General features: G+C 38.6%; 1 protein-coding gene across 2 annotated transcripts in view; it reads right to left on the bottom strand.

The window, feature by feature from the left end:
* The window catches only part of DGKI (diacylglycerol kinase iota), a 402,033-nt gene that overhangs the window by 150,169 nt on the left and 226,782 nt on the right, over nucleotides 1-25,082 (bottom strand). For both annotated transcript variants that reach the window (XM_036328568.1, XM_036328569.1), the window contains exons 13-17: nucleotides 16,237-16,350; nucleotides 14,596-14,733; nucleotides 11,406-11,484; nucleotides 2,217-2,272; nucleotides 1,227-1,289 (exon numbers count right to left, since the gene is read on the bottom strand). In XM_036328568.1, the coding sequence (XP_036184461.1) occupies nucleotides 1,227-1,289; nucleotides 2,217-2,272; nucleotides 11,406-11,484; nucleotides 14,596-14,733; nucleotides 16,237-16,350 (450 nt within the window). The remainder of the gene's footprint in view (nucleotides 1-1,226; nucleotides 1,290-2,216; nucleotides 2,273-11,405; nucleotides 11,485-14,595; nucleotides 14,734-16,236; nucleotides 16,351-25,082) is intronic.

Genomic DNA, 25,082 nt, shown 5'->3' with positions numbered 1-25,082 from the left:
AGGCCTCTGTCTCTGGTCTCAACTGATTTCAGGGATTCATGTCTCATATGTTTTACTGGGAATCACAAAATTAACAAATTTGCATCCTCTTATGCTCCTGTGTGTTCCTCTATATACCCATTAGCTTAAGCGCATATGTCTTTATCTATTTTCATGGATATCTTTCATTCTGCCCCCTCTTGTCTCATATTCTATTCTTAATCTTACCAGGATATATTCAAGCATTGTTAGATTCCCATTCCTTCTTTCCCATTTATATATGTTTCTCTTTTGTTTGGCCTTCACTTACACAATTATGTGCAGCACATTCATTCCTTCTTTTAACGTGATTACCATGAGAAAACATTTTCTGTATTTCTTAATAACTAAGTATATGCTGTTTTAAAACATATCTCCTAGAGAAAAGAGAACTTCTCCTTACTCTCGCCTCCAAGCAGTGTGTGTCAAAACCTGGGATAGTGACTCAGGAAGAAATAGCACCAAGAAAAGAATCCATTCAGAGATGAAAAATTATGAGCAGGGTCCTACCTGGGTGGCTCAGCTGGTTGGAATATTACCCCACACACCAAAAGGTTGCAGGTTCAATTCCTGGTCAGGACACATACCTAGGTTGCAAGTTTGATCCTTAGGGTTGGGACACATATGGGAGGCAATGAATCAATCTCTCTCTCTCTCTCTCTCTCTCTCTCTCTCTCTCAAACAATAAAACCATTTCCTCAGATGAGGATTAAAAAGAGAACTATGGCCAGGTTAAAGAGTGAGCAAAGCACTTTTCTAAAATGCAAAGTTCTCGGACAATCCTGGAATAAAGACATTTGTTTGTTGAGCATCCCTTACTACTTGGAGACCCAGCTCAGCATCATTTCTTTACTGAAGATTTCTCTTGACCCCACCATGGTTAGCCTTCATGTCTCCCTCTGTGCCACCACCCTATCACATCCACAGTTGAATGACAACATTTATTATATTGTTCTCCATGACCGAACTGTGTGTTTATTCAGGAGTGAGACCAATCATCTTACTTATTTTCATCCCCAGCAATAAAGACAGTGCCCGGCACATAGTTAAAGGCTCATAAACATTGGCTGAATGAGTGACACTAACTGATCTCTGTGGGTCTGTGCAGAGCATTGATTAATCTAAGTATAAGCTGGTATTTGGGGTTCATTTTTTGTGGCATACATATTCATATTCAAATGAGATGAGTCAACACATTCAGTACTTACAACAACTTTAACGTGTTTGGATAGATCTCTAGAGCTTCTCTGTAGGAAATCAGAAAATGCTGCCTATACCACAAGGAAATAAAGAAAAAAAGCTTAATTACACGGCTATGCCAAATCCCTGCTTCTGTATTATATAGTTTCTCATGATGCTAAATAAGCCAAAATATAATTTGATGAATCCAAAATAAGACAGTGCAGTGGCTGTCAAGTTGAAATCTTTTTGTTTTCAAACTATAACTTATAAGAAAATGTAAGATCACAGTAGGAGAGTGAAAAATTAGATAATTCCGACAGTCAGTTTAAAAACTTATTTTGACCCCTGACTTTGACTTCTCCATTGACATCCCTGAGAATGTCTTGCTTCCTCACTCTGATATCTCCATTCCCTCTACCCAGTGGTATAAATTTAAACCACACTTATTTCTAATATCAATATTTTGGAGGTATTTTTTTTTCTTTCCAGCCATTCACCCCCAGGTATGTCCTTCCACAGGAGGAGAAAGAAAAAGACGCTGCCCCTTTAATCTCATATACACTTCCATAAAATACTTCCGTGCTCTGCCAATTTCTCAACCAAACACTGAAACATACGGACTGCTGTGAACACTGCATTCTTACCCAAGACTTCCCCTACATGTTTCAGTCTGCCTGATTTCCCATTCTCTGGGTTGGCTCTGGTGTTTGTTTCTCACATTACTCCTTGGATATGGAGTATCAGCGTTGGATGCTCAGAACAACATGGAGTCTCAGAGCTTTTCAGTTCAAAGATGATGGGCACCAGCTCTCTCTTTGCCAACTAACCTAAGACAGACATCCTTGCCTTTCTTCTTAAACCAACATATTAAACATGAACCATACATAGCCCTACATGTAAACATCTGAAATGTACTAGTATATGCCGTCATTTTAGTACAGTTAGCATCTATATGACCAATAGTGAATTAGCGTTAAATGATATGTAATAATTTATAAAATAAAGTATATACTTACCCCTGCATAGAACATTTTATTTCGAAAACGACTGTTGAATTTCTCTGGATTTGCCTCTGTGAAAGGAAAGGGGTAGTTTTGTTCTGGAGACCTTACTGAAGGTAGTGACTTAGACTGGCACCCCTACTTCCTCCCCTCACAGATCCAATAGACCCACCAGCTTCATTATTATCTTCCCCTTAGTTATAGGCAGAGGTCATCGTTGTCCAGTGAAACAAAATGTAGCCACAGATTGGCAGCATCAGCATCAACCGGGAGATTGTTAAAAAATGCAAATTATTGGGATCTACCCCATACCTGCGGAATTAGAATGTCCGGGGTGTGGGGTTTAGGACTCTGATATAGCAAGCTCTCAGGTGATTCCCATGCACAGTGAAGGCGGAAACTCTCTGGGCTCTATTCAGAATAGAGCATGGGCAGGGATACAGGAATGGGGTGTTAGGAGGAGCGAGGAGGAGAGGGACGGGGATTATTTGTTTTGACCTCCATAGGTCATGGCTTCCATAAACTATGGATTCCGCTTCCAAATGTAATTAAATATGGGCAATTCAGATAAAAATTAATGGAGAATTTGCTTTCAGATTTTGCAAAAACTACTATCTGCACTCTTATTTGTGACAGACCTTGAAAAATAACTTGCATTAGTGGAGATACACACACACACTACTGGCTGAATGGACTGGACACAGGCCATATGACAGCAGAGGTTCTGGCTCAAAAATGGTTTAATTTTGAGTTTGTTCCTATATGTTGCATATGTTGAGGGAAGAAAAAGATTAAACAAGAATCTGTGTCAGAGAATTTTCATATGAATTCAAGGAATTTATAAACTATCTAAATGGGATATTATTTTCTTACATCCCTCACTGCCGATCTTTTGCTGTCTGCTATTTTACTCAGCATGCTCATTACCCCCTCCCAGGGTTAGATCTCCTCCAGGTCATTTCTCATCAGACTGGCTGGCTAGCTGAAACTCCAAGTCCTAACGCTAGTTTTGCATGGCAAATCCCAAAAGTTGTTGTCTAGATGAAGAAAAGTAGCAGAGTTCACTCACTAAGACTGGGTTGAATAAAAGCTACAAAATCTCAGGAAATAATTCTGGACAATTAATTATTAGATTATTTTTATGATGTGACAAATATCAGCATAAGGCATAGAAACGGAGTTGAGGTTTTGCAAACATCAAAAATGTGGTATTTTTATAGGTTGGTGTTTGATAGTTATATTCATCTATTTACAATTCCTGTATTTCAAACCTCTCCTTAACCATTCACTCTCTTCGACCAAATTAAGTACTATAGCCCTAGAAACAAAATAATAGAAAAGGTAAAAGGTTAACTTATGATATAGTAAACCAAAATAAGGTAAAAACTATGCTAAGTGCTCTACCTCCTCGATCCCCATTGCTGGCCACAGAGTTGACTATTTCTATGGCCTGGACCTTCTTCAGGATGAAATTGACTGCTGAATGGCATGTTGTTTTTAACCTTATTGACCCAGATTTGGCTGGGTACCATTTTCAGTTGCATTAACTCTTGCAAAATGAGAATTTTCATTGCCATGCAATTTATTGTAGGTACATAGGCCCTAATTTTAAACAAAATCAGATCCAGCTATTGAGCAAGTTATAATGAGAAATGGAAAATGACACCCACAGTCTTGGCAATGAAGTTTTTCAGGGAAATGATGTCCAACGCTATTAAATGAATCATATACCAACTATTAACATTTAGTTTTTTACTAATGTATGGTTTGGAAAATAGCCACATCTTCATGAGGTTTTCCTATGAGTCTTGAAGAACTGAAAACGCTTTTTTCCTTTTAAAAAAAGGTGTGTTTTCTCTCTCGAGAGATTGAAAATGTTCTATAACAGCGGTTGCCAACCTTTCAGACCTCACAGACCACCAGTGGCCCGCGGATCACTGGTTGGCGACCGCTGTTCTATAAGACCCAAAAAGACTAAAATTAAGATGTAAACCGAGTTTTTGGTGATTTTAATCACACAGTTGGTTAAAACAGTCACCGCAGATCTAATTTAACTGGATAAAAGCTGATTATATATATAAGTAATTATAAAAACTAGAGGCCTATCAGGACAATAGCATTTAGAGAGGTGTCAGAAAGATACATAAAAGGACACATATAGTATGATTCCATTGATATGAAATGTCCAGAAGAGGCAAATTTATAGACACAAAAAGAAGATTAATGGTTACCAGTGGGTAGAGGAAGGGAGAAATGGAGAGGTGCTGCTCAGTGGGGACAGGGTTTCTTTTTGGGGTGATGAAAATGATCTGGAATTATATAATAGTGATGGTTACACAACATTGTAATTATACTAAAATCCCTGAACTATATACTATAAATTGGTTATAATGGTGAATTTTATGTTCTATGAATTTTTACTTCAATAAAAAAATATTAATCTGAATACAAAAAATAAAGATATAAAATAAACAGGTAGGAGAGTTGGCCTTGGGGGTAGGAAATGTGTGAGGTATATTCTATTATTCTCTCTGCTCCATCCCATACATTATATTGACTCCCAGGCTGAGCCTGCTTTAGCAATTGGACTCTCTTCCCACTTTTATATCTACCCTATTCCAAGCACAAATCAGACTGAGAAGCAAGGTTGGCTGCAGCTAAGGGAGATGTTTGCTAGTGTAAGAGCTGTGCCACTCCCTACAGAAGTCGGGCCAGACAAGAGCCTACAAACAACAGTACTCCATCATTCTGGCTATTAAAGGGAAGGGGTGGAGTGGCTGAATATGTGCCTGTGTATGCATAGAATTGATATGACTTTGAGGAGGACCAACAAATGTGGGCCCCACTATATCAAGGAAAGGGGGCATACAGAATTGGGAAAGAGCCAGCAAGAACGTTTAAGAGCTCTTGCTCCTTAAGGAAGTTGTGTCTGTTAATTGGTATGAAGTCAACCATGAAAGGCCACTCTCAAGAAAGGTAATGATCCTCAAAAACCCCAATAGTGGAAGTACCCATGGTTTATGGCTGCAGTTCTTAAATTTCATCCTCCTCTTCCACAAGAGGGTGTGAGATAGTGAGATCCAAACACACCGTGTATTTCTATGCCATTAACCTATTTACAATCTGATTGGATACCAATATTAATTGTATTCGTTTCCTGCACATTTGATAGCTTAAAATATTCACTGATTTTCTTACAACTCTCTAGGTTCTCTCCTGGGTCCTCTGCTTAGGCTCTTCCGAGGCCAAAATCAAGGTGTCAGCCTACAGAGCTCTTATTGAGCAGCTCTGGGAAGGATTCGCTTCCAAGCTCATTCAGGTTACGGACAAAATCTATTTCCTTGCAGCTGCAGTAATAAAATTCTTTTTCCTCACTGGCTGTTGGCTAGGGTACATTCTCAACTTCCAGAGGCCTCTTGCGTTCCTCTGCTTATGATAACCCCTCCGTTGTCAAAGGCAGCAAGGGCACATCAAATCCCTCTCACACTCTGAATCTGACTTCTTCTCCCACATCACTCTGACTTCCCGTTCCACCTTCCACCTTTGCATTTAAAGGCTCCTGTTATTGCATTGGTCCCACTCAGATAATCCAGAACTATCTTCCTATCTTAAGGTCAGCTAATTATTAACCTTCATAATATCTACAAAATCTTTTTGCCAAATAAAATAAAACCACCAACAAGCAGGAACCAAATGGCAAAAGTCATGGCAGTCAAAATACCTACCATCATGCACCCGATAGCCCCCATGATCCACATCCTTCATGTATGAAAAATACATTCACTCCCTTCAAGGTCTCCAAAGGTTTCATCCCATTATAGTATCAACTCAAAATCCAAAAATCTCATCTAAATCTCATTAGCTCCAACTTCCCAAGTCCCATCATCTAAATCATCAAAATGGCTTGGCTCTGGATGTAATTCATTTATAATGATGATGAGGCTCTGGGTACACTCCATTCCATTGATTTAATATATTAATTTCATCCTTATGCACAACACAATGATATGTGTGCCATCAGAATGGGATCCTAAACCCTATTTCTGCCTGTAATTGGTCCTGCATATTAGGGAAATGTTCATAAACATAAGTCCAACATTATGTTTATAAAAAAAATCAATAAGCAATTTGAACCCTTTATAACTCACACATCTTTTATACTCTCTTCATCAAATACTTATCCAATTTTAAGACTTCAGTCAGAGATACATAAATGACTCCAAAATTTATGCCTACAATAACATTGGCATCTTCAATTTAAATTGTGTATTTTTTTAATATTTTTTTCAACATTATTTCCCATTCAGGGCATATAATTTTTAACAACATTATCTTCATTTTTCTAACACCATCACAAAAATCTTTCATTATGTAATAACTGGTCATGTAACCTATCTCTATCACAAGCTCATTATCCCTCTGTACTTTTTCTTTCCTGTCTGAAATGCCCTCACCTATTTATTTCTTGTCAACATCACACTCCTCCTTTCTCTTCCTTTATCTACCCTCTCTGGGAATTTTCCTCAGGCACCTTTCCCCTGACAACAGTCCCACTGAACTCCAATGTTATTTACTGCCTGTACAACTAATCGTGCCCTTACTCTATATGCCTTTCTAGTGTTATCTTTTGTATGTGGGCCTATCCCTCCGATTAAAATCCCATTCCTGTAACACTTATTGAGATAGTCACTGGACTAGGCACAGGGACCACTATGCTGTACACCTGAAACTAATAAAAAATACTATTGAATGTAAACTGTAATTGAAAAAAAGAAAACATGGGTTAAATTATTTGATTAGAATACTGATTTATTTGTTATAGGGAATACATGCATACATGTAATAAATTCATAACTATGTGTTCTGATGGAAACGTACTATAATTCAGATAAATTAAGCAAAAGATGATTTAAGAGTTTATTATATTTAAAAATAAACTATATTCTTTCATAGCTGAAGAAGGAAGGGAGGGAGGGAGGGAGGGAGGGAGGGAGGGAGGAAAGGAGGGAGGGAGAGAGGGAGGGAGGGAAGGAGGAAGGAAGGAAGGAAGGAAGGAAGGAAGGAAGGAAGGAAGGAAGGAAGGAAGGAAGGAAAAGAAAGAAGACATTGTCTTATACCCTCATGGAATTTAGAGTGGAAGAGACAGGTCTGAAAATGAAAACTAAAATGTCATTTTGTATGTGCTATAAAAATATGTCTGTATGAGATGAAGTGGCCATTACACATAAAGGAAATGATCAGAAAAGTGTTCCAGGGGCAGGTATACTTGAATCTTGAATGATGAGTAGGTACCACGCAGAGGTTCAGGATGGAAAAGAAGGTTACATACAGAGAATCTCGCACAGTGTGAGTTTCTCAAGGGCAAACTATACTTGAGCCTTCAAGTCTAGACAAAAGCTGGAAAGTGAGTCCTTTGCAGTGACCGTAACAATGAAATTCAGCAAGCCATTGCAAACAAGACATTTTTAAAAGAAATCTGCCAGTTCTCTCCATGAATCATGAAACATGCATAATCCTTTGAAACATGCAGATCTTCATGTCTCTATATATTCAATGGAAATAGTAACTTCTAAATCAAATTTAAATACTGCCTCCTCTGGAGTCATAATAGTATGTCCTTGACCTTGTAGCATAAGGCTTGACTCCTCTGAATAATAATTTCAATGAAGCAGAAAAATTTAAGCATCCAATCTCAGACTGAAAGTTTGGTGTTGTTTAATATCTTTCATGTCCAAAGCAAATGACAATCTAGTTCATACAGCTGGCAGGGTGAGACCTGACTTTGCCACCTGATACCTGTAATCATTGTTAACATCCCTATACATTATATATGGAAATATTTTCCATGTATGTCCTCAAGCACTGTCATAATACAATAATGATCGAAGTACTGGACAAGACTCCCACTGAAAATTTGATGACCAATCCTACTATATCTCCAAATTCTATTCAAATGATTAAACTTTCCCAGGCAGCAACAATTCAACCATGCACAGTGGTTGAGAAGAATAAGAAAGCATCTGTTTTCCAATCAAATGAAGCAAACCACCTTTCTGATCCAGGGGTTCTCAACCTGTGGGTTGCAACCCCTTTGGCGGTCAAATGACACTTTCACAGGAGTCGCCTAAGACCATCCTGAATATCAGATATTTACATTACGATTCATAACAGTAGCAACATTACAGTTATGAAGTAGCAACGAAAATAATTTTATGGTTGGGTCACAACATGAGGAACTGTATTTAAAGGTTGAGAACCACTGTTCTGATCAAATTATTCAAATATTTCCACTCTTTATGTAAAGTAAATCAAAGTGTTAAGCCTATATTAATTCCTTGTTTGATTTTCTACTGATAATTCTAAATGCATTTATTTATACAATAATTCCACCAATAAACTTTCTCAAAATAAATGTCACTTTATTTGTCCCTTCTAAAAGAAATATAATATAGGTAGCAATGCTAAAATCTGCATCTGTCCCATATCGATTTGAAGGGCTATTTTACATCTATGCCAAAAAATTGTTTGCATTTACATTTTTTAAAAATCCTAACACAGTGAGATTTGTATCTATTTTCTATTTCATGTAGGCTGGTTGGCATGACGCCCAACTTAAAGTACTATATTATTTTTTACTGACACCTAATAGGTTATTCTATCCAAGCTCATTTTTACAATGGTTCTCATGAGGCTTGCAGTCACATTCCAAGTATTTTATACAAACAAGTTTTATCATGAAGTCTCAAACTGTGAGTGGTTGTGTTTGAGAACAGTTTGAAGTCTCAACTATGAGTTTTGTTTGGCTTGAGAACAGCCACTCATTACCAAGAAAATAAGTGAATTCGCCCTTATTGAAAACGTGGCCTCTCTCTCCTTTTTCTTCTGCAGCCAACCTTGAGATGTCTTGACTATCCTGGAAAGTATATGGCGAAAATCCAAACCAACAAAAGAAGAATATTAGTGTGACTAATTATACTTTTTATAGTAAATAATGATTTTATTTAATGCAAAAAATGAATAGATTAACAGATACTAAGAAGCTCACATCCCTGGTCTAAGCATATCAACCAAATCCAGTTGCAATATTTTGTGGACATTTATTTTGTACCAGCTGTGTATCATCTTCATGAATATTGTAGCTATTACTCTTAGGTGACATTAATTCTCCCTTATCAGCTTGCAGTGGCTGGTTTTCCTCAAGGGCTCTGGCTTACCTGCAGGGCAAATGTTTCATATCGCATGAGAGCACTTAAAGTAAGCCTCAGAGGTAAACTACTCAAAAAGTAATGCTTGGTATCTTTTAACCAATACTATGTATCTATACATACACACCGCAATTTGCATATTCCTCTCTAAAATGAAATAGTCCCATAGCTTAAAATAAAATAAAATAAAAAGTCACTTTCCTGCAAGAATTCTCTTCTAAGCTTGGTCCTTCTACCTTGATGCCCCCTCTCACTCTGAAGCACAGAAGTGTCATCATAGCATAAGGAAATGTATCAAGAGAACTTCCAGACTAATTAGACCAAATATTAGTTTCCCTTGAATGAGCTCATTTTCGGGCACTTACTCACTTAGGCCTCCTTTCCTGCCAGAATGTCTATTTTGGGAGATTCATGTATTAATGAATTGTATTACTTTATAAGTATTGCTAAGAAATTAAGAATTTTATTAGGAAGCCCAGATTCAGGGTCTCCTGAAGAAAATGAGGAGGAAATATGGGGTAAGAAATGGTCAAAGGGATCTCTATTTAGTTCCCCAAATTAAATCCTGTGCCAAATAAAAGCAATAGTGATTAAAGAGGGGCTGTAGTTTGGTCGTTCCCTCTGATTAGCCTTGTACTATAATGCTTCTGATTTGGGTGTTTGCTATCTGTGGTTCTGTCATCAACCAACCTTTCTAGCTGTGATTTTCTGGCTAATCAGAGAGAACAACCATACTACAGCCCCTCTTTAATCACTATTGCTTTTATTTGGCACAGCATTTGATCCTTGAAGCCTCATGAATCCAGGAAGAAAAAGTTTACCAAAACTGCTGAATTCATGAAGAAAAGTATAGGTTGGGACTTCACTATTAGTTTGAATTCTAACAGCCTTCATCCTATTGCTGCACTATTGACCTTTAGTGCATAAGAGAGTGATCAGAATTTTCCCTACATTATTACTGGAACAGGAACATTTAAATTCTAGCTTTTAGTTCTCTGTTTTTCAAATTCTATGAGTTAAAACCCACATATGCTCTTGCAGAATCTGGATGGAGGAAAAAAGGTAAAAATAATCCCTCATTTGTGACTTTTATCTTACTCCCCTACAGCTCAGCAGTATTTTGGTTATATATTAACATATTGACAAGGGACTAGGAACAGTTATAGTTATGGATACAGGCATAGACAGAGATGTGTACTATAGTTATATTAATAAGAGAGCTTCAGAGAGAAAAAGAGAGATTAATAGAAACTGAGAGAGATTAAAACTTCAAAGCATAAGCAAAAATCCTCAACTTTCTCAGTTCTAAAGACATAAGGAAGTTCTGATGAAATGTTTAACCACATCATTATTTCTCTTTCAAAAATCGTTTTGCTCTCCCAACCCTTGACTCCATCTCTATTGGTACTTAAATGACCACTCTGCCTTATTCACTCCCCTATCTCATCCGGTGAGGACTTGCAGCACCTTCCCAACCTAATCCAATCTCCATCACACCCTTTTCTTTCAACCCAAACCACCCACAGGCCCCTATTGTCCTAAAATGCCTAATGTCTCTTTTGTACCCACAGGCAGGGCTTCTTTGTTGTGCTACCAGGTTTCAATGGCTCTGGGTTATTAAATGTTGTACCATTACAACTGGTAGCTTGAGAAGCTGTGAGTATCCCAATGACTTTAGTGAAAGAAACTTTATTATTTCTCAGTAGTTCACTAACAAAGTTTCTAATCAACTTAGAGTAGCAATCCCAGGCACACCTCTGGTCTTGTCTCTGACCATCTTTGAAACCCCAACCAACATGGTCTCAGGGTCCTATTTGTATTATGTTCCTACCTTGTCTAGCTCCCAAGGTCATCAGGGAGGTCAAAACAAAAACAAACAGAAAAACACAACACGGACGCACACTGTTGACAGGTAAGCGATATGCAGACAAAAGGGAACATGCAAAACACCTGCTGGAAACTTCCTCCCTGGGAGATGGAAATGGAACGCTGTCCTCACCTCGGGATTCATGGAACTCCAGTGTGACGTGGGCATCAAATCCAAGGCTGAAGTAATTATTGAAAACATTCAGAGGAAGCTGCAATGATGAACAAGGTAGAGGTGAAGTCGTGTGCATCCAAGCAGAAAGAAAAAGTTCAAGCCCGACATCTGTCTCTGGGGCGATCTCTGGACTGGAGATCAGACACAACTCCGGGTAGAGGTGTTTACATGGAAGGAATGGGATGTTTAAATAAATTCATTAGTCAAAGCTCAAATCAGATAATACTCCCAATTATTTTAAATAGTATAGGAAAGAAGGGATACAGATACAAATTAATAAATGAGAACCATTCCTGGGGATGTTGTAATAAGATACTCTTATCATGCGGAAGGGTGCATATTTGCAATAGTTATGAACAATGATTCACTGTTCAACCTTAGGAAGTAAATTGTAAGGATCATGTCTAAACCTACTTAACCTGTGGCTACACTTTTTTCAAGAATATGTTCAACATATTAATATTGCATCTTAAAATGAATAATGTTTAATTTGTTTGCCCTTTGTCTACTTTAAAAAAAATATTTTTGACAAAAGTCATATAAGCAATAAGGCAGTTGGAGACATTCATCTATTCTCAATCTAGAGAAAAAAAGAAAAAACAAATAGATATGTACATAGACATTTATTGATCAGTATTATTCAGATTCCTAGTTTTCCAAATCTTGTATATTTTATATTAAATATACTGGGATAACATTAGTTAATAGCATTAGGTAAATTTCAGGTTACACTCTATTGTGTGCTCACCACCCAGAGTCCAGTCTCCTTCCATCACCACATATTTGACCCCTTGCCCCTCTTCAAACCTTGTATTTTAAGATAACTGTGAAATATGTGAACACAGACATATAGGTGCATACCCAACCTTAGCTTTCCTTCCCAGAATCCTCTGGGTCACTGGCTGTTACTGCTGCAAGCTGAGTAAAACAGAGAACCACACAAACTAAAGTCCTGAATTAAAACTGTAAAATTAATGTGTTTTTAGGCTGCAGGCAATATTAGAACAATTAGAAAAGCATTGGAAAATGTTAGAAGGGAAATAGTGATTCTTTCACTTTACCGTCTATAGCTCAGAGTGGACGATAAACATTAAAGTAAACAGATAGGTAATTTTACCTCAGTTTAGATAATATTTCCAGATAATGATCAGAGAGAAATGCACTAGAAATACATGTTTAACCATCAAATTCCCAAAAGTAAGTTTATTATAGTGTTTCATGTCCCCCTTGATTTTCTGTTTGATGAGAGTGAGAACCTTGTCCCAATAAGAGAAGAATGAAATAAACCTTGTGCCAAGAATAGAAAATGAAATGAGAATGAGAGAGATATATTAATACAGAAAGAAAGAAAATGGGTTCCCTGGGTCTCTAATATAAATAAAGAATGAACCCCTCATAGAAGGCCCCGAGCCAGAGCTTATAATGATTCAGAGGTCAAAACAGCCCCTAGAAATTGTTATAGCTAACTGGAGAGCAGGGAGAGAAACTAAACACACAGAACAATGCCAAAATCATGTCTCATTTTCCTGGCTTCACATTTGAGAATGTCCAGTTCCTGTACTTAAACAAAATACCATCCCTATAATGACAGCAAGGGTTGGTGATCCTGCCAAGAACACAGATATGTTCATCTCTACCATTTATGTTTTCTTGGCTACAAGTCTAACCCATGTCTTAACATTCGCTGATAACTCAGGGGAACATCTGGCCACCATCCGATAAATAATATCCCAATTTAGTCTGTTATTAAATTCTTATTCATATTTTCCAGGAAAAAATTACCCCAATTTCCTACATGTCTCTTCAAAAAAATCCATTTTCATAGCCTTTTAATTATCTGGATTAATGTTTCCTGGCTGCACCAAGAAGTCTTTCCATTACTTGAGCTGTTGGGAAGAGATTTAAATATAGACTTCTACTGAGGGCCTAACCATTCTAAGTTTAGTGGGGAAAGGGCCTAACATTTTCATATGGTACATTTCTTTTTACTTTGGCTCTTTTCTACCCAATTTCTGTATTCTAATACAGTAGAAAGACATCATATTCCAAGACAATAAGTGCTATTTAAACAACATTGTGACATGATGAACTCAGTACCAACTGAGCAATCGTGATATCTACCAAAAACCTTATAATTTCTAAATCATGGTTTAGGTGAAAAAAAAAAATAAAGACCAAGGCAAAACATGTTTGAATGAATTAAGTGGATGTTGGTTTGGTCTAAAATGCTGTCTGGTTCAATCTATTTTAAGGCTGAAACTTCCATGAAATCTTGGTCTCAATCAATGGCATAATCCAATATAGCAGTAATGCTGGTTAAAGTACAAATACCTCGGCCTTAACCCTACATTTAGTTAATGAAACTCTCTGGGACTGGGTTATTACGGAAAGTATATCTGTATTTTAATCTGTATTTTTAACAAGCACACCTGGAGAATCTTATGCATACAAAAGTTTGAAAACACTATCATAGAAAAGAAGTAGGAAGTAATAAGGAGGAAGTGGCTACTTGGCGACCTACCAAATTTATCTGAAATTGAGGCCAGATCTTAGAACTAAATCCTCTACTGAAGCTCCACACTAGAGTAGTTACAACTGCGCCCCTTGGTTTGTCTTGGATTGAAATAAAAAGCTCAATCACTGAAGGAAAAGCACTAAATCAAAGCATTTATGTAGGCATCTTCAAGTCCCATGCAAGTAATGAAATCGGCTTAGTTAATACTTCCTAAACATTGGGAACATTTGATATCAAGCCAGAAATCTCAGAAGGCTATCTTTGTTTTGAAAGATCATATTTCTAATGCTTCAGAACATACATATATATATATATTTTTTTTTCATTTTCTCTTAGGTTAAGAGTTTGCAATGAACTTGAAAAATTAGAACATGGATCCATGTGTTCCTGGTGTGGAAGGTGAGGACAGAGAACAGCTCCCTGAGCCCTGGAAGCAGGTAGAAACCTAGGTCTTTAGAAACCCCTGGGGTAGAATCAGTGGGTAATGTTGGACGCACAGCCCTGTAGCCATAAACTCTAACACTATCCTTTTATCTCATATGAAGAAATCAGCACATGAATCTCCAGCCACAAATGTATTTCCCATGACGGATGCTCCCGAGTGCCTTTCTGCCAAAGAAAGAACTCTCTAACCTTACACACGCCATCTTCAAGCTCTTCTGGAGGCAAGTCTGGGTTTCTTTCCACATGGAGGTTCCAGCGATCTAGCTGTACAATTGTCCCATCTTCTACTTGACAGAGGATTTTGGAAACAGGTTCATCAGTGTAGCCCTAAGGAACCAACGAACACATCCATTGGCATCTGGAGTAGTGAACAGTACAGCCAAAGGCATTTCATGCAAGAAAGAGCCCTCTGCTACAGTTCTGTGTTTGTTTTGTAATTAGTAAACTCTTTTTTCCCAGGTACTTAGAACTTAACACAATAGTCACAGGTAACATGCACAGAAATGCTAACTCTAGCTGGTTAGAGCTGAGGAATAATTTGTGCTTACACTGAGAACCAATAGTTGCTGGTAGGTTTAGGGGCTATGCTGAATGATTGCTGCTTTCATCAGAGTAAAAGCAGGACCCCACAGGCCTCCTACTAAAGGGGTTTGTGAAATGCACAGAAGTGTGTTTGGGGTTGGGAGGAGAGGATAAAAGAAACAAAGCGGCCTTAATAGAAGACAATTTCTTCTATTAACACCCCATTTTACTTACCTCTCCCTAACCTTGTAGCAGGACACCATTCCTTCCATGACCTAAGGCAAGTCTGACAGAGGAATAGCCCTGCTTGGGAACTCTTACTCCTAGAGCATTACTGACAGCATGATTATTAAGGACTGTCAAGTCACTGATTGGATGAGAGGAGTTAACATTGATAATATACCAGTTGCTTCATGTAAATACAGGGCGGGGCAAAAGTAGGTTTACAGTTATTCATATGGAAAATAATTAATAAAGAATAATATAAGAATAAACTCTGTTTGGAGTACTCACAACTATAATCCTATTTTTGCCCTATCCTATATTTATTATTTACACTTAAAAAAAGACCTATGGGAGGTTAATTCATTCACCCAAAGTCAAATTAGTATCTGAAGATAATTATCTCCTAAGGGAAGTTAATTCTCCCAAAAGCCAGATTAATATCTTCTAGTATCTGAAGATGATTTTCATGGAACCCAGCCCAGGCAATGGTCTCATATGAACAGATAAAAAGCTGGTAGGCTGCATATGTTAGCATATTGTGCCTTCTTACTGACTTAGCGCTGTAAAAAAAAAAAAAAAAAAAAAAAAAAAAGTAATGAAATGGCTGGTTGGTGACAGGGAAACTGCCTCCACTGAACTTGTCTGAAATTGGCTCCACAATGCAAAGGACAGTCTGTTACCTATAGAGTCAAAGCCATGATGACACTGACCAGAGAAACCACATGCTCAAAAAAAGGCATAACTTTCCCAAAGTAAGCATTGTAAATCTGAGTCAGAGTTGCTATCCTGGCCAAGGCTGAGGGTCAGGATCAATTCAAGTCTGTGGTTGTTTTACATGAAGACTTGAGGACAACCCACCCACTATCTTAGTGTTGAGCTCAAAAAGCCCAGGCCTGTGTACTAACCCCGTTTTTAATCCTAAATGTTCCCTTCTTTTCTAGCTGCTTATAAGTTACTGGATAAAATCGTGGCTCGTGGGTGCCTTGGTTCTCAGCTCTAACTTATTCCCCTTCCATTAGAACGTCTGTGGGTTGGGGGAGCCTGCCGCTGGACGCCAGGGGCCGCCCCCAAGAGAGTTCTTACCCCTCCCCAGTTGAGAGTCCGAGCCAGGTCGTTCCCAGTCCCCAGAGGAAGGACTCCAACCGGAGGCTGAGGGCTCAGCTGCAGTTCATCCAGAATAGAAAGGATCCAGCCCACCTAGGGACACATTGGGGGCCAGAAGAGGGATAAGAAAGACAGGTAAGTTACAAGGAAGACCGCCTGAGTGGAGCGGCTTTAAAGAGCAAAATCAAATGGTCTTAGTTTTCTTTAAAGTACATGTTTTTTGGTAGTTTTTTAAAAACATATTTTTATTGATTTCAGAGAGGAAGGGAGAGGGAGAGAGAGGGAGGGAGGAGGAGAAGGGGAGAGAGAGAGAGAGAGAGAGAGAGAGAGAGAGAGAGAGAGAGAGAGAGAAACATCAACAATGAGAGAGAATCATTCATTGGCTGCCTCCTGCACGCCCCCTACTGGGGGTCAAGCCTGCAATCCGGCATTTGCCCTTGTTGCAATCAAACCTGAAACCCTTCAGTCCTCAAGCCGACGCTCTATTCACCGAGCCAAACCAGCTAGGGCTAAAACATATGTTTTAATCCAGCAGCCAGGGAACAGAAAGACCACTTATCCCTGGCAGATTCAAGGTGGCAAGTCTCTTATAGGGAAAAGGACCATTTTGTACATGCTCTGTCGTATAAGCAAAGCTACACCCATTTGTCTGTATGTTTAACTAGAGATCTCCTTTAAAATCTAGAAGAGTTTAAAATTTAGGGAGGTATATAGCATAGGCCACTGGAGGGAATACAGGACTTAGAGTCAGAATGAATTTCAATTCTGGCTCATATGGGCCCTGTCATCTTTATTAAATTATCTGACATCACTGAGACACATTTATCAGATTTTCAAAATGGCGTTAATAAGACCTACCTCACAAGATTGTTTGCAGAGAGAAATATATATAAAGCCCTTAACATGGTGCATGGTGTATGTAAGCACCAGTTAAATGGTTAATCTCCATAGTACCATCTTAGAAATTATTGTTTTTCTAAATATCCTTGTATCCCCCTAAATGAAACATTATGGAAACATAATTAGGGCTGGACTTAGTATTTATTATAAGTTTAGGCATAAAATAGATACTTATGTACTAGAATCATATTCCTGTTTAATCTTTTTCTCAGATTTAGTCTTATTACAGCTATTTAGGAAAATTACCCTAAATTTGAAAAGAGCAAAAGCAAACTTGAATGTCTCACAATGTCATACTAGAGTAGTATTTAACAGGCCTGTCTAAGAACTATATAAGTACAGGTTAACTTGAAGATTTCTGTCCTACAGCGAGACAAATGTTGAGAAGATTACATAAACCAACTTTGACTCAAATTTAGAAAATTATTTTGGTGTAAGCCACATAATCCCTTTCTTCTATTTCTCAAAAAAACAAAAAGAAAAACCCAACAACAACAGCTTTATCCTCTTGTTGGTGCCATCATTAAGGCACTAAATACCTTTTAAATTAAATTTATTGGGGTGACATTGGTTAATAAAATATGTAGGCTTCATGTGAACAATTCTATAATACATCATTTGTATATGGCACTATAAATACATTTTTATGTATATTCATTCTATATTTATATGCGTCATGTATTTTAAATATTTTTTTAAAATGGTACTTTAATAATACATTTATTGCACACTACTACATATAAAATGCAGAACTAAGCAACTGAAATGAAAAGATAAATGAGCTGGGCTAAGATAGATTAGGTAGCAGGCCTGCTCTCAGAGTTCATGATGAACATAAACAGTGAACTTTCCATGGGCCAGTCCTTGAGCAAAGTTCTCCAGTGAACTGTCTCATTAAACTTCAAAAGGAGTCCCTGAGATAGATGTAATTTTCATCTCCACTTTGTAGATAAGGAAACTGAGATTTGGAAAGTCCAATGTCCTACTTCATACCACATCATTTATGTGGTAGACGGCATTCAAAATTAGGCTTGCCAAACGCCAAAGACCAACCTCTTAGCCTTTCTGGTGCAGGGAACCTTGGAATAAAGAACTAAACCTGGTTCTGGATATGGCCTGGCCTTCCTGTAGACAGTGCATGCACTGTTGGAATCTTTGGAGCACTGAAGAAACTTAGAAGTCGCTTATTCAAATTCAGTTAATTTGCAGATTTATTAACAGAGGTGCAGAGAGGTCATGTAATTAGCTGAAGACTAAATAATGAGAAGTGGCCATCAGAGTCCTATCAGGTCTCCTGACTTCCATCTAAAACCCCTTCTCCTCCGCAATGATTACTTCCCAGGATGTAAAACAGGGGTCCTCAAACTACGGCCAGCGGGCCACATGCAAATACAAATATTGTGCCGAAACCGGTTTGGCTCAGTGGATAGAGCGTCGGCTTGCGGACTGAAAGGTCCCAGGTTCGATTCCGGTCAAGGGCATGTACCTTGGTTGCAGGCACATCCCCAGTAGGAGATGTGCAGGAGGCAGCTGATCGATGTTTCTCTCTCATCGATGTTTCTAACTCTCTATCTCTCTCCCTTCCTCTCTGTAAAAAATCAATAAAATATATTTAAAAAATAAATAAATAAATAAATAAATAAATAAATAAAAATACAAATATTGTATTTGTTCCTGTTTTGTTTTTTTACTTCAAAATAAGATATGTGCAGTGTGCATAGGAATTTGTTCATAGTTTTTTTTTTTTTTAAACTATAGTCCGGCCCTCCAATGGTCTGAGGGACAGTGAACTGGCCCCCTGTTTAAAAAGTTTGAGGACCCTTGATGTAAAACATGCCTGTCTATCATGAAGTCTGAAGTTGTGTTAACCTTTCAGAAAGGCATACCCAGTTTGGGGAACTAGAAATTCAGATCCACACAAGTGTGAAGAGTCCCTCCATTCCCCAAGATAGGCAATTTGCTCCTAGACAACACCTTAGGTCCCAGCGCAGCACTTCTATATTTTACAGGCAATACGGGCAAGGCTTGCTATTGAATATTGAAGTAAAAGGGGAGGAAAATGCCAGGTGCTAAAATATGACTGGTGACTGATACATATTGTTCCTGTGCAGCTAAAAGCACAAACAAAACCCAGTAAAAGGAGGTATCTCCAATTAACTACAAAAAGGGGACTTAAAGGGCATTAAAAAGGATGTGAAACTCAGAAATCCCAATAATCAGGGATTGCTGACTGCAGACCCAACAGTCCTGGGTAGAACCAGACTCTCAGGAGAAATGCAAGGGAACTTAGTGGGAATCTAGTTCAATGGGATATTCAGAGGAGGGAAAAGAAGGCAGGCTCTTTAAAGCTTCTCTGAGAGATGATCTCTTAGTCCCCCTCTATGGTTTGTACTCACAAGTCAGTCAGTGTCTTTGGGGTAGATTTAAGTTAGAAACTTTTTTCTTATGTTTAGTTGAAATTTGTCTCTCCTTTCTCGGAAAAGAACATGCTATGACTTCACACTTTCAACATCCCATTTCACTCTAGACACAACAATGAAAAAACAAAACAAAACAAACAACAACAAAAACCTCTTCCTGGGCCAGAAACAAAGAAAACGCAAAGGTGCAAGCAAGAGGAAGCCAGGAGTGTGGCTTCTGTCTGATGATGAGGTGCACCCCCTGCTGGCAGGAGCCTGTGGAGAAACCAGGCTCCCTCTTGGAAATAAGAGGTTGGGATAAGAATGGGTAGAACCACAACCTGAGGCCATAGCCCATAGAAAGCTGTTGGGGCTGGAGGGATAAAGTCTCTGTGTAATAGTGAGCCCAACTTCCCACCAGCTCACTGACACCCAAAACACCCTGACATGTCCTCAGGATGAAAAGTAGCCTCAGAGTCCTGAAACCATTCACACTACTAGACAGGGACAGGAAGTGATGCAGAGAAACCGAAGAACCTGCAAATGAGCCTGCAAAGAACAATTCTAAGTGACGGGAAGAATACTAATACTTCGATGAGAAAGTTAGGGGATGCATGCACAGCACATTAAATACAAACAATTTGCAAATGACTTTGGAATACGTGTCCTGTAACTTCCATGCAACAGAAAGGTGCTAAAAGATCTCATGGCTCAAAGCTGTCTATTGGAGGCTCTCCTTTCCCAGTAACCAGTAAACCTGCTCCTGTTAGAGGTCCAGACAGAAGGTTCGTGGTCAGGGGCTGTGTTTGCTGGGCCTTCACATGTCCCTAAGACTTCTCCACCAGTGTTTCTAGCACCCCTTCAATTCAATGATTCAGTTAATTGTGATACATAGCACTTGGCATGTTTCCCACCACGACTGAAGGAAATTATCCGGATTGGGTGAAATCATGTCCCAGTTTGCAGAGTTCTTTCCTTCCTTTGTGTCAGCAAAAGTGAGACTGAAGGATCTAGAATAGCAGCTACGCCTATGGGCTTTGTCCCTGAGCAGCCCAACGGGCCACGGCAGCAGCAGCCGGCCTGTGCTGCCACCTGCTGCCCATGCTCAGCATTAGCTGTCACTGGATGCTCCCCTAGTGCACTTGGAGCACGGTTTTCATTCTGCAATGTGCTAGCATTAGAGGTGGCTCAAGGGTGGAGAGGACAGTGAACTGAAGTCTTTGCACATGACATACATCGCATTTTCTTATATCACAGGCAGGAAAATGGAGGATACGCATATTGGGAAATCAGAGAAGACAGGCAACATTTCTGAACTCTGAAAGGTCATCGAAACAGCATTTAACAACTGGGTGTCCCTTACTAACATGTACACTATGCTTCTTCCCTTTGATGTTTTAATTTATATTTGCACTGAAGAGTTTAAAAAGTCACCATGTGTTAAAGGAAATGGTTGAAATCAGCCCTGAAGAAATCAAGATCAGGCCTGAGGTATGAGCTCTTTGAAATAGAAAACTCACTTGTTCACAATGACTATGCCTGAGGTGTACCATGTGCTTCCTCCTGAGAGAGGATGGGCTACATCCCATTACATATGCATGAGGCTGAGGCTGGGGGAGCAGAGGGGCTTGGCATGATCTTTTAGTCCCTGTCCATTAAAGGAAAATACGATATTTTCTTCCCTGCTGGGGCTGTAAGTCAGGGCAGGGGATGCCTGCTGTTGACAATTTATCCTCATATCTAGAGAAGCCAACTGAACAAGAAACAAGCATGAAGTGGGTGGCTAAAGTCAATTTAATTCCAGGCTTTTGGAAAGACATGAACATAGTTACAGATGGACCTGCTGACCCAGCTCAGCTCATGAAGGTCAGAGCCAGATAGCTAGGGACCATGTCTCACTAAGGAGCCAGCAGAAGAGGAGGGTGCATGTGCCTCAGCATCTGGGTTCATGTGCCCTTCCATATTTAGGCCGGTGACAGCCAAGGAGAGCTGGATGGTTGGCAATGTGGCCCACGAAAGAAGAGAACACAAATTTACCACATGAGCACAGAAATAATTCTATTTCTAGTTTATACACATGAAGGCTGGAGGTCATTCTTGAGTCAGCTGAGTTTTCGCCCAGTTTAGAGATCAAAGATGAGACCAGCTCATTTGCTGCTCTCAGCTATGTGACAACCTCAGGGTATGCAAACCAGGTACAAAGAGGCTAAACTGCAGCCACTGATTGAGCACTAGAATGCGGCTAATCCAAACTGGAGGTGTTATAATTATAAAATACATGCCAGACTCCAAAGACAGTGCAAACTGAACATAAAGTAGCTCATTAATGATTTTCATATTGATTACATTCTGAGATGATAATATGTTGGATATATTAGGTTAAACAAACTGTATTATAGAACTAATTTCACTTGTTTCTTGTTTACCCTTTTTAAGTCCCTTCTAGAAAACTTAATATTTAAAATGTGGCTTACCTTATAGTTCTCTTGATCAGCAATGATCGCTGCTATTATAATGCTACAGCTGTAAAGAACCTTGGAGACCCAAATGTATCCTTTTGAAGATTTAGAATGTCTCAAAATAAGTTCAGAAACCTGCTCAAGGTCACAGAAATAGTAGCAGAACCTCCTCTTCCACCTCCAAGTGCAACATTGTGAGACGCATCACTCTGCCTCCTTGCATTTGTTAATAACATAAAACTAAACTAATATTGGAGCCTAAGAACTTTTTTCCAAATTCATGCAAGATGTCTAATATTAAGTAATACTTTTTACACTTAAACTAATATGGTTAATGGTTAATATTCCTCATTCTAATCAGTCAAAAATATTCCATTTATGACCCCTCCTTGAACCTTGTCACTATACTGACAGAATTCTGACAGCCTCTATAGTGATCGGTATGTCAACTCAAGGTTAAATACCTTACGGCAAATATAAAATCGATGCTCTCAAGAATTATACTTCACTTGCCTAAAGCCAAGAGGTTTTTTGTTTTTTTTTCACGCACCCACTAGTTTTTTATATAAACTCTGCCCCTAGTAAAAATTTAAAGTTTCATGTTCTAAACTGATAAAAATTAAAAATCCCAATCACATACATTGATCAATATTTCATAAACCCCATATCTTGTTCACCCAAAACCTTACTTTAACAAGGTAAAATGAAAGGGATCCTGCTGGGTCTTATATAAGTTACCAAATAAGCAAAATTTTGATTCTGAGACTGGAGTACAGGTCTCATTATTGACAAAAATACTTAGTTCAAAAGTATGCATCAACTCTAGAATAGATATACTGCTTTTATTTCAGGAATGCCTGTTTGCAAGGGACCCAAGTGTAAATGTCCAATGCATTTGTGAGTTACGTGGAAGGATGTGAAAACTGAAGTTAGGAACATAAATAAGGTCCCTAACATAAAAGAAAAGTTATATTTAAACCTTGCGGAATATCTGTTAATTATGGTACATTTAAAGAAGAAATGCTAGAAAAGGTAAGATAAGAAAAGTAGGAGAACCGAATAGTCTACAAATCAAGAAGGATATTAATGACACTATAGTGTATTCATAGATATTCAATGCTGTAACTGGATCTGGTTGCGAGGATTCATTAGTAATGTACCAAGTCCCACTTACTCACCATTCTGGGTTTTGTCCCAGACACTCTATTGAAACTCTTTTCTTGAAAACCACCAAATTACTCCCTAGTCTCTAAGTTCAATGATCACTCTCCAGTCTCTCCTTAAAGATATAACCACGCCCTCTTCCTTGAAACTCCTGTTTTGGCTTGTTTTCTGGACAGAAAAGACTACCTTCTACTTCTATCTTCTCATTTTCCTTTCAAATTTTGGCTCCGACTCCATAATTATAGGTATTTCACAAGTGTCTGAACTTGGCTATCTTCTCTCTTTGTCCTTTAGACTTTATAATACTTACCTAATTTCAGAGAATACCTCAATGCCATATAACCTGAAGCACTGCCTCCTACACATGCCTGCTGAGTAGAGGAAAGGAAGAAGAAAGTAGCATGGGGTGGGGGTGGGGAGTCAGGTGGTGAGAGATTTAGTGGGTGATGGGGAAGTTTGAGAGGTGGAGCATCCAGTCAATGGGGAAGCCCAAGATATGAAGATGGAATAGGAAGCTGAAGTGGACCTGAGGTCAGAGTCACTTAAGAAAGAGGAAGAACTATGAATCCAGAACAACAGGCATATCCTCAGCTTGTATGCTGCTGTCACTGAGATTTAGAGGAGAAAAGATGTGAGTGGGATGCTTGAAGCATATAGGAAGGCAAGTAGATGCTAAAATAAGGAAGACAACTGCAGTAAAAGGTCACAACTGAGTTTATCCTTTTATTAAAGACTAGAGGCCTGGTGCACGAAATTCATGTATGGGGTGTGGGGGTTTGGGGAGGGTCCTTCAGCCTGGCCTGTACCTTCTCGCAATCCGGGACCCCGCGGGGGATGTCCGACTGCCAGTTTAGGCCCAATCCCTGATTTGTTATTATATATTAATTTAATTAATAATACCTTTTTCTCCACAGAGGATTTGTTTGGATAAAAGTCTTACTAAAGATAGTTGGGAAAATTCCACACGATCATATTTCTAAATACATCTCCCTAAAACACTACAATTGATTGAAATTTAATTTGTATTGTGGGAGAAAAAAATTCCACGGTCAAATAATTTTGGAAAACACTGGGTTAAACAAAGTGAAATTGCCCTGACTGGTTTGGCTCAGTGGATAGAGGTCGGCCTACAAATCCAAGGGTCCCAGGTTCAATTCCAATCAAGGGCATGTACCTTGGTTTCAGGCACATCCCCAGTAGGGGGTGTGCAGGAGGCAGCTGATCAACGTTTCTCTCTCATTGATGTTTCTAACTCTCTATCCCTCTCCCTTCCTCTCTGTAAAAAATCAATAAAATATATATATTTTTTAAAGTGAAATAGGTTTGGAATTTTTTGCTGTAAGACTTAATAATAAATTTTATAAGATAATAATGTGTATTTCAAATCTTGAAAGACTGGTAAACACTATTTTCACACACACACACACACACACACACACACACACACACACATTTTCCCCTCACAAAGTATCTTAAGGGACCAGTGGAATCACTTCTTTTTCCCCAATTTCACTTATTAGTATTTAATGCAAATGCAATGTTGCATTAAGTGTTCATGTGCTATGAGAGATAAAATTAGAAGATTTCATCGCTACTTTGAGAATATTCTAATTAGAGAAATTAGAGAAGAGCCATACATAGTGCATAATAAAAGCCTGGGTTCTATGAGAGCAGACCCCAAATACAGAAGAAAAGACACTGGGCAGCAGAACCTACATGTTATGAATCTCCATTTCTAGCCTTTGCTAAATATATCAGCATAAATAGAGGGCAAATAGAGAAATAGATGAGACACAAAAACAGAGGACAATATAACCATCACATTAAACTTCAGCCCAATTCCACCTCTTCTTAAAAAATGACTACAAATGGAACAAACAGATAATCTTTAAGGCAAACCAAT

The sequence above is a fragment of the Myotis myotis genome, unplaced genomic scaffold, assembly GCF_014108235.1.
Source record: "Myotis myotis isolate mMyoMyo1 unplaced genomic scaffold, mMyoMyo1.p scaffold_m19_p_11, whole genome shotgun sequence".
In the NCBI taxonomy this organism is placed as follows: Eukaryota; Metazoa; Chordata; class Mammalia; order Chiroptera; family Vespertilionidae; genus Myotis; species Myotis myotis.
This window is presented reverse-complemented; position numbering and strand designations above follow the sequence as displayed.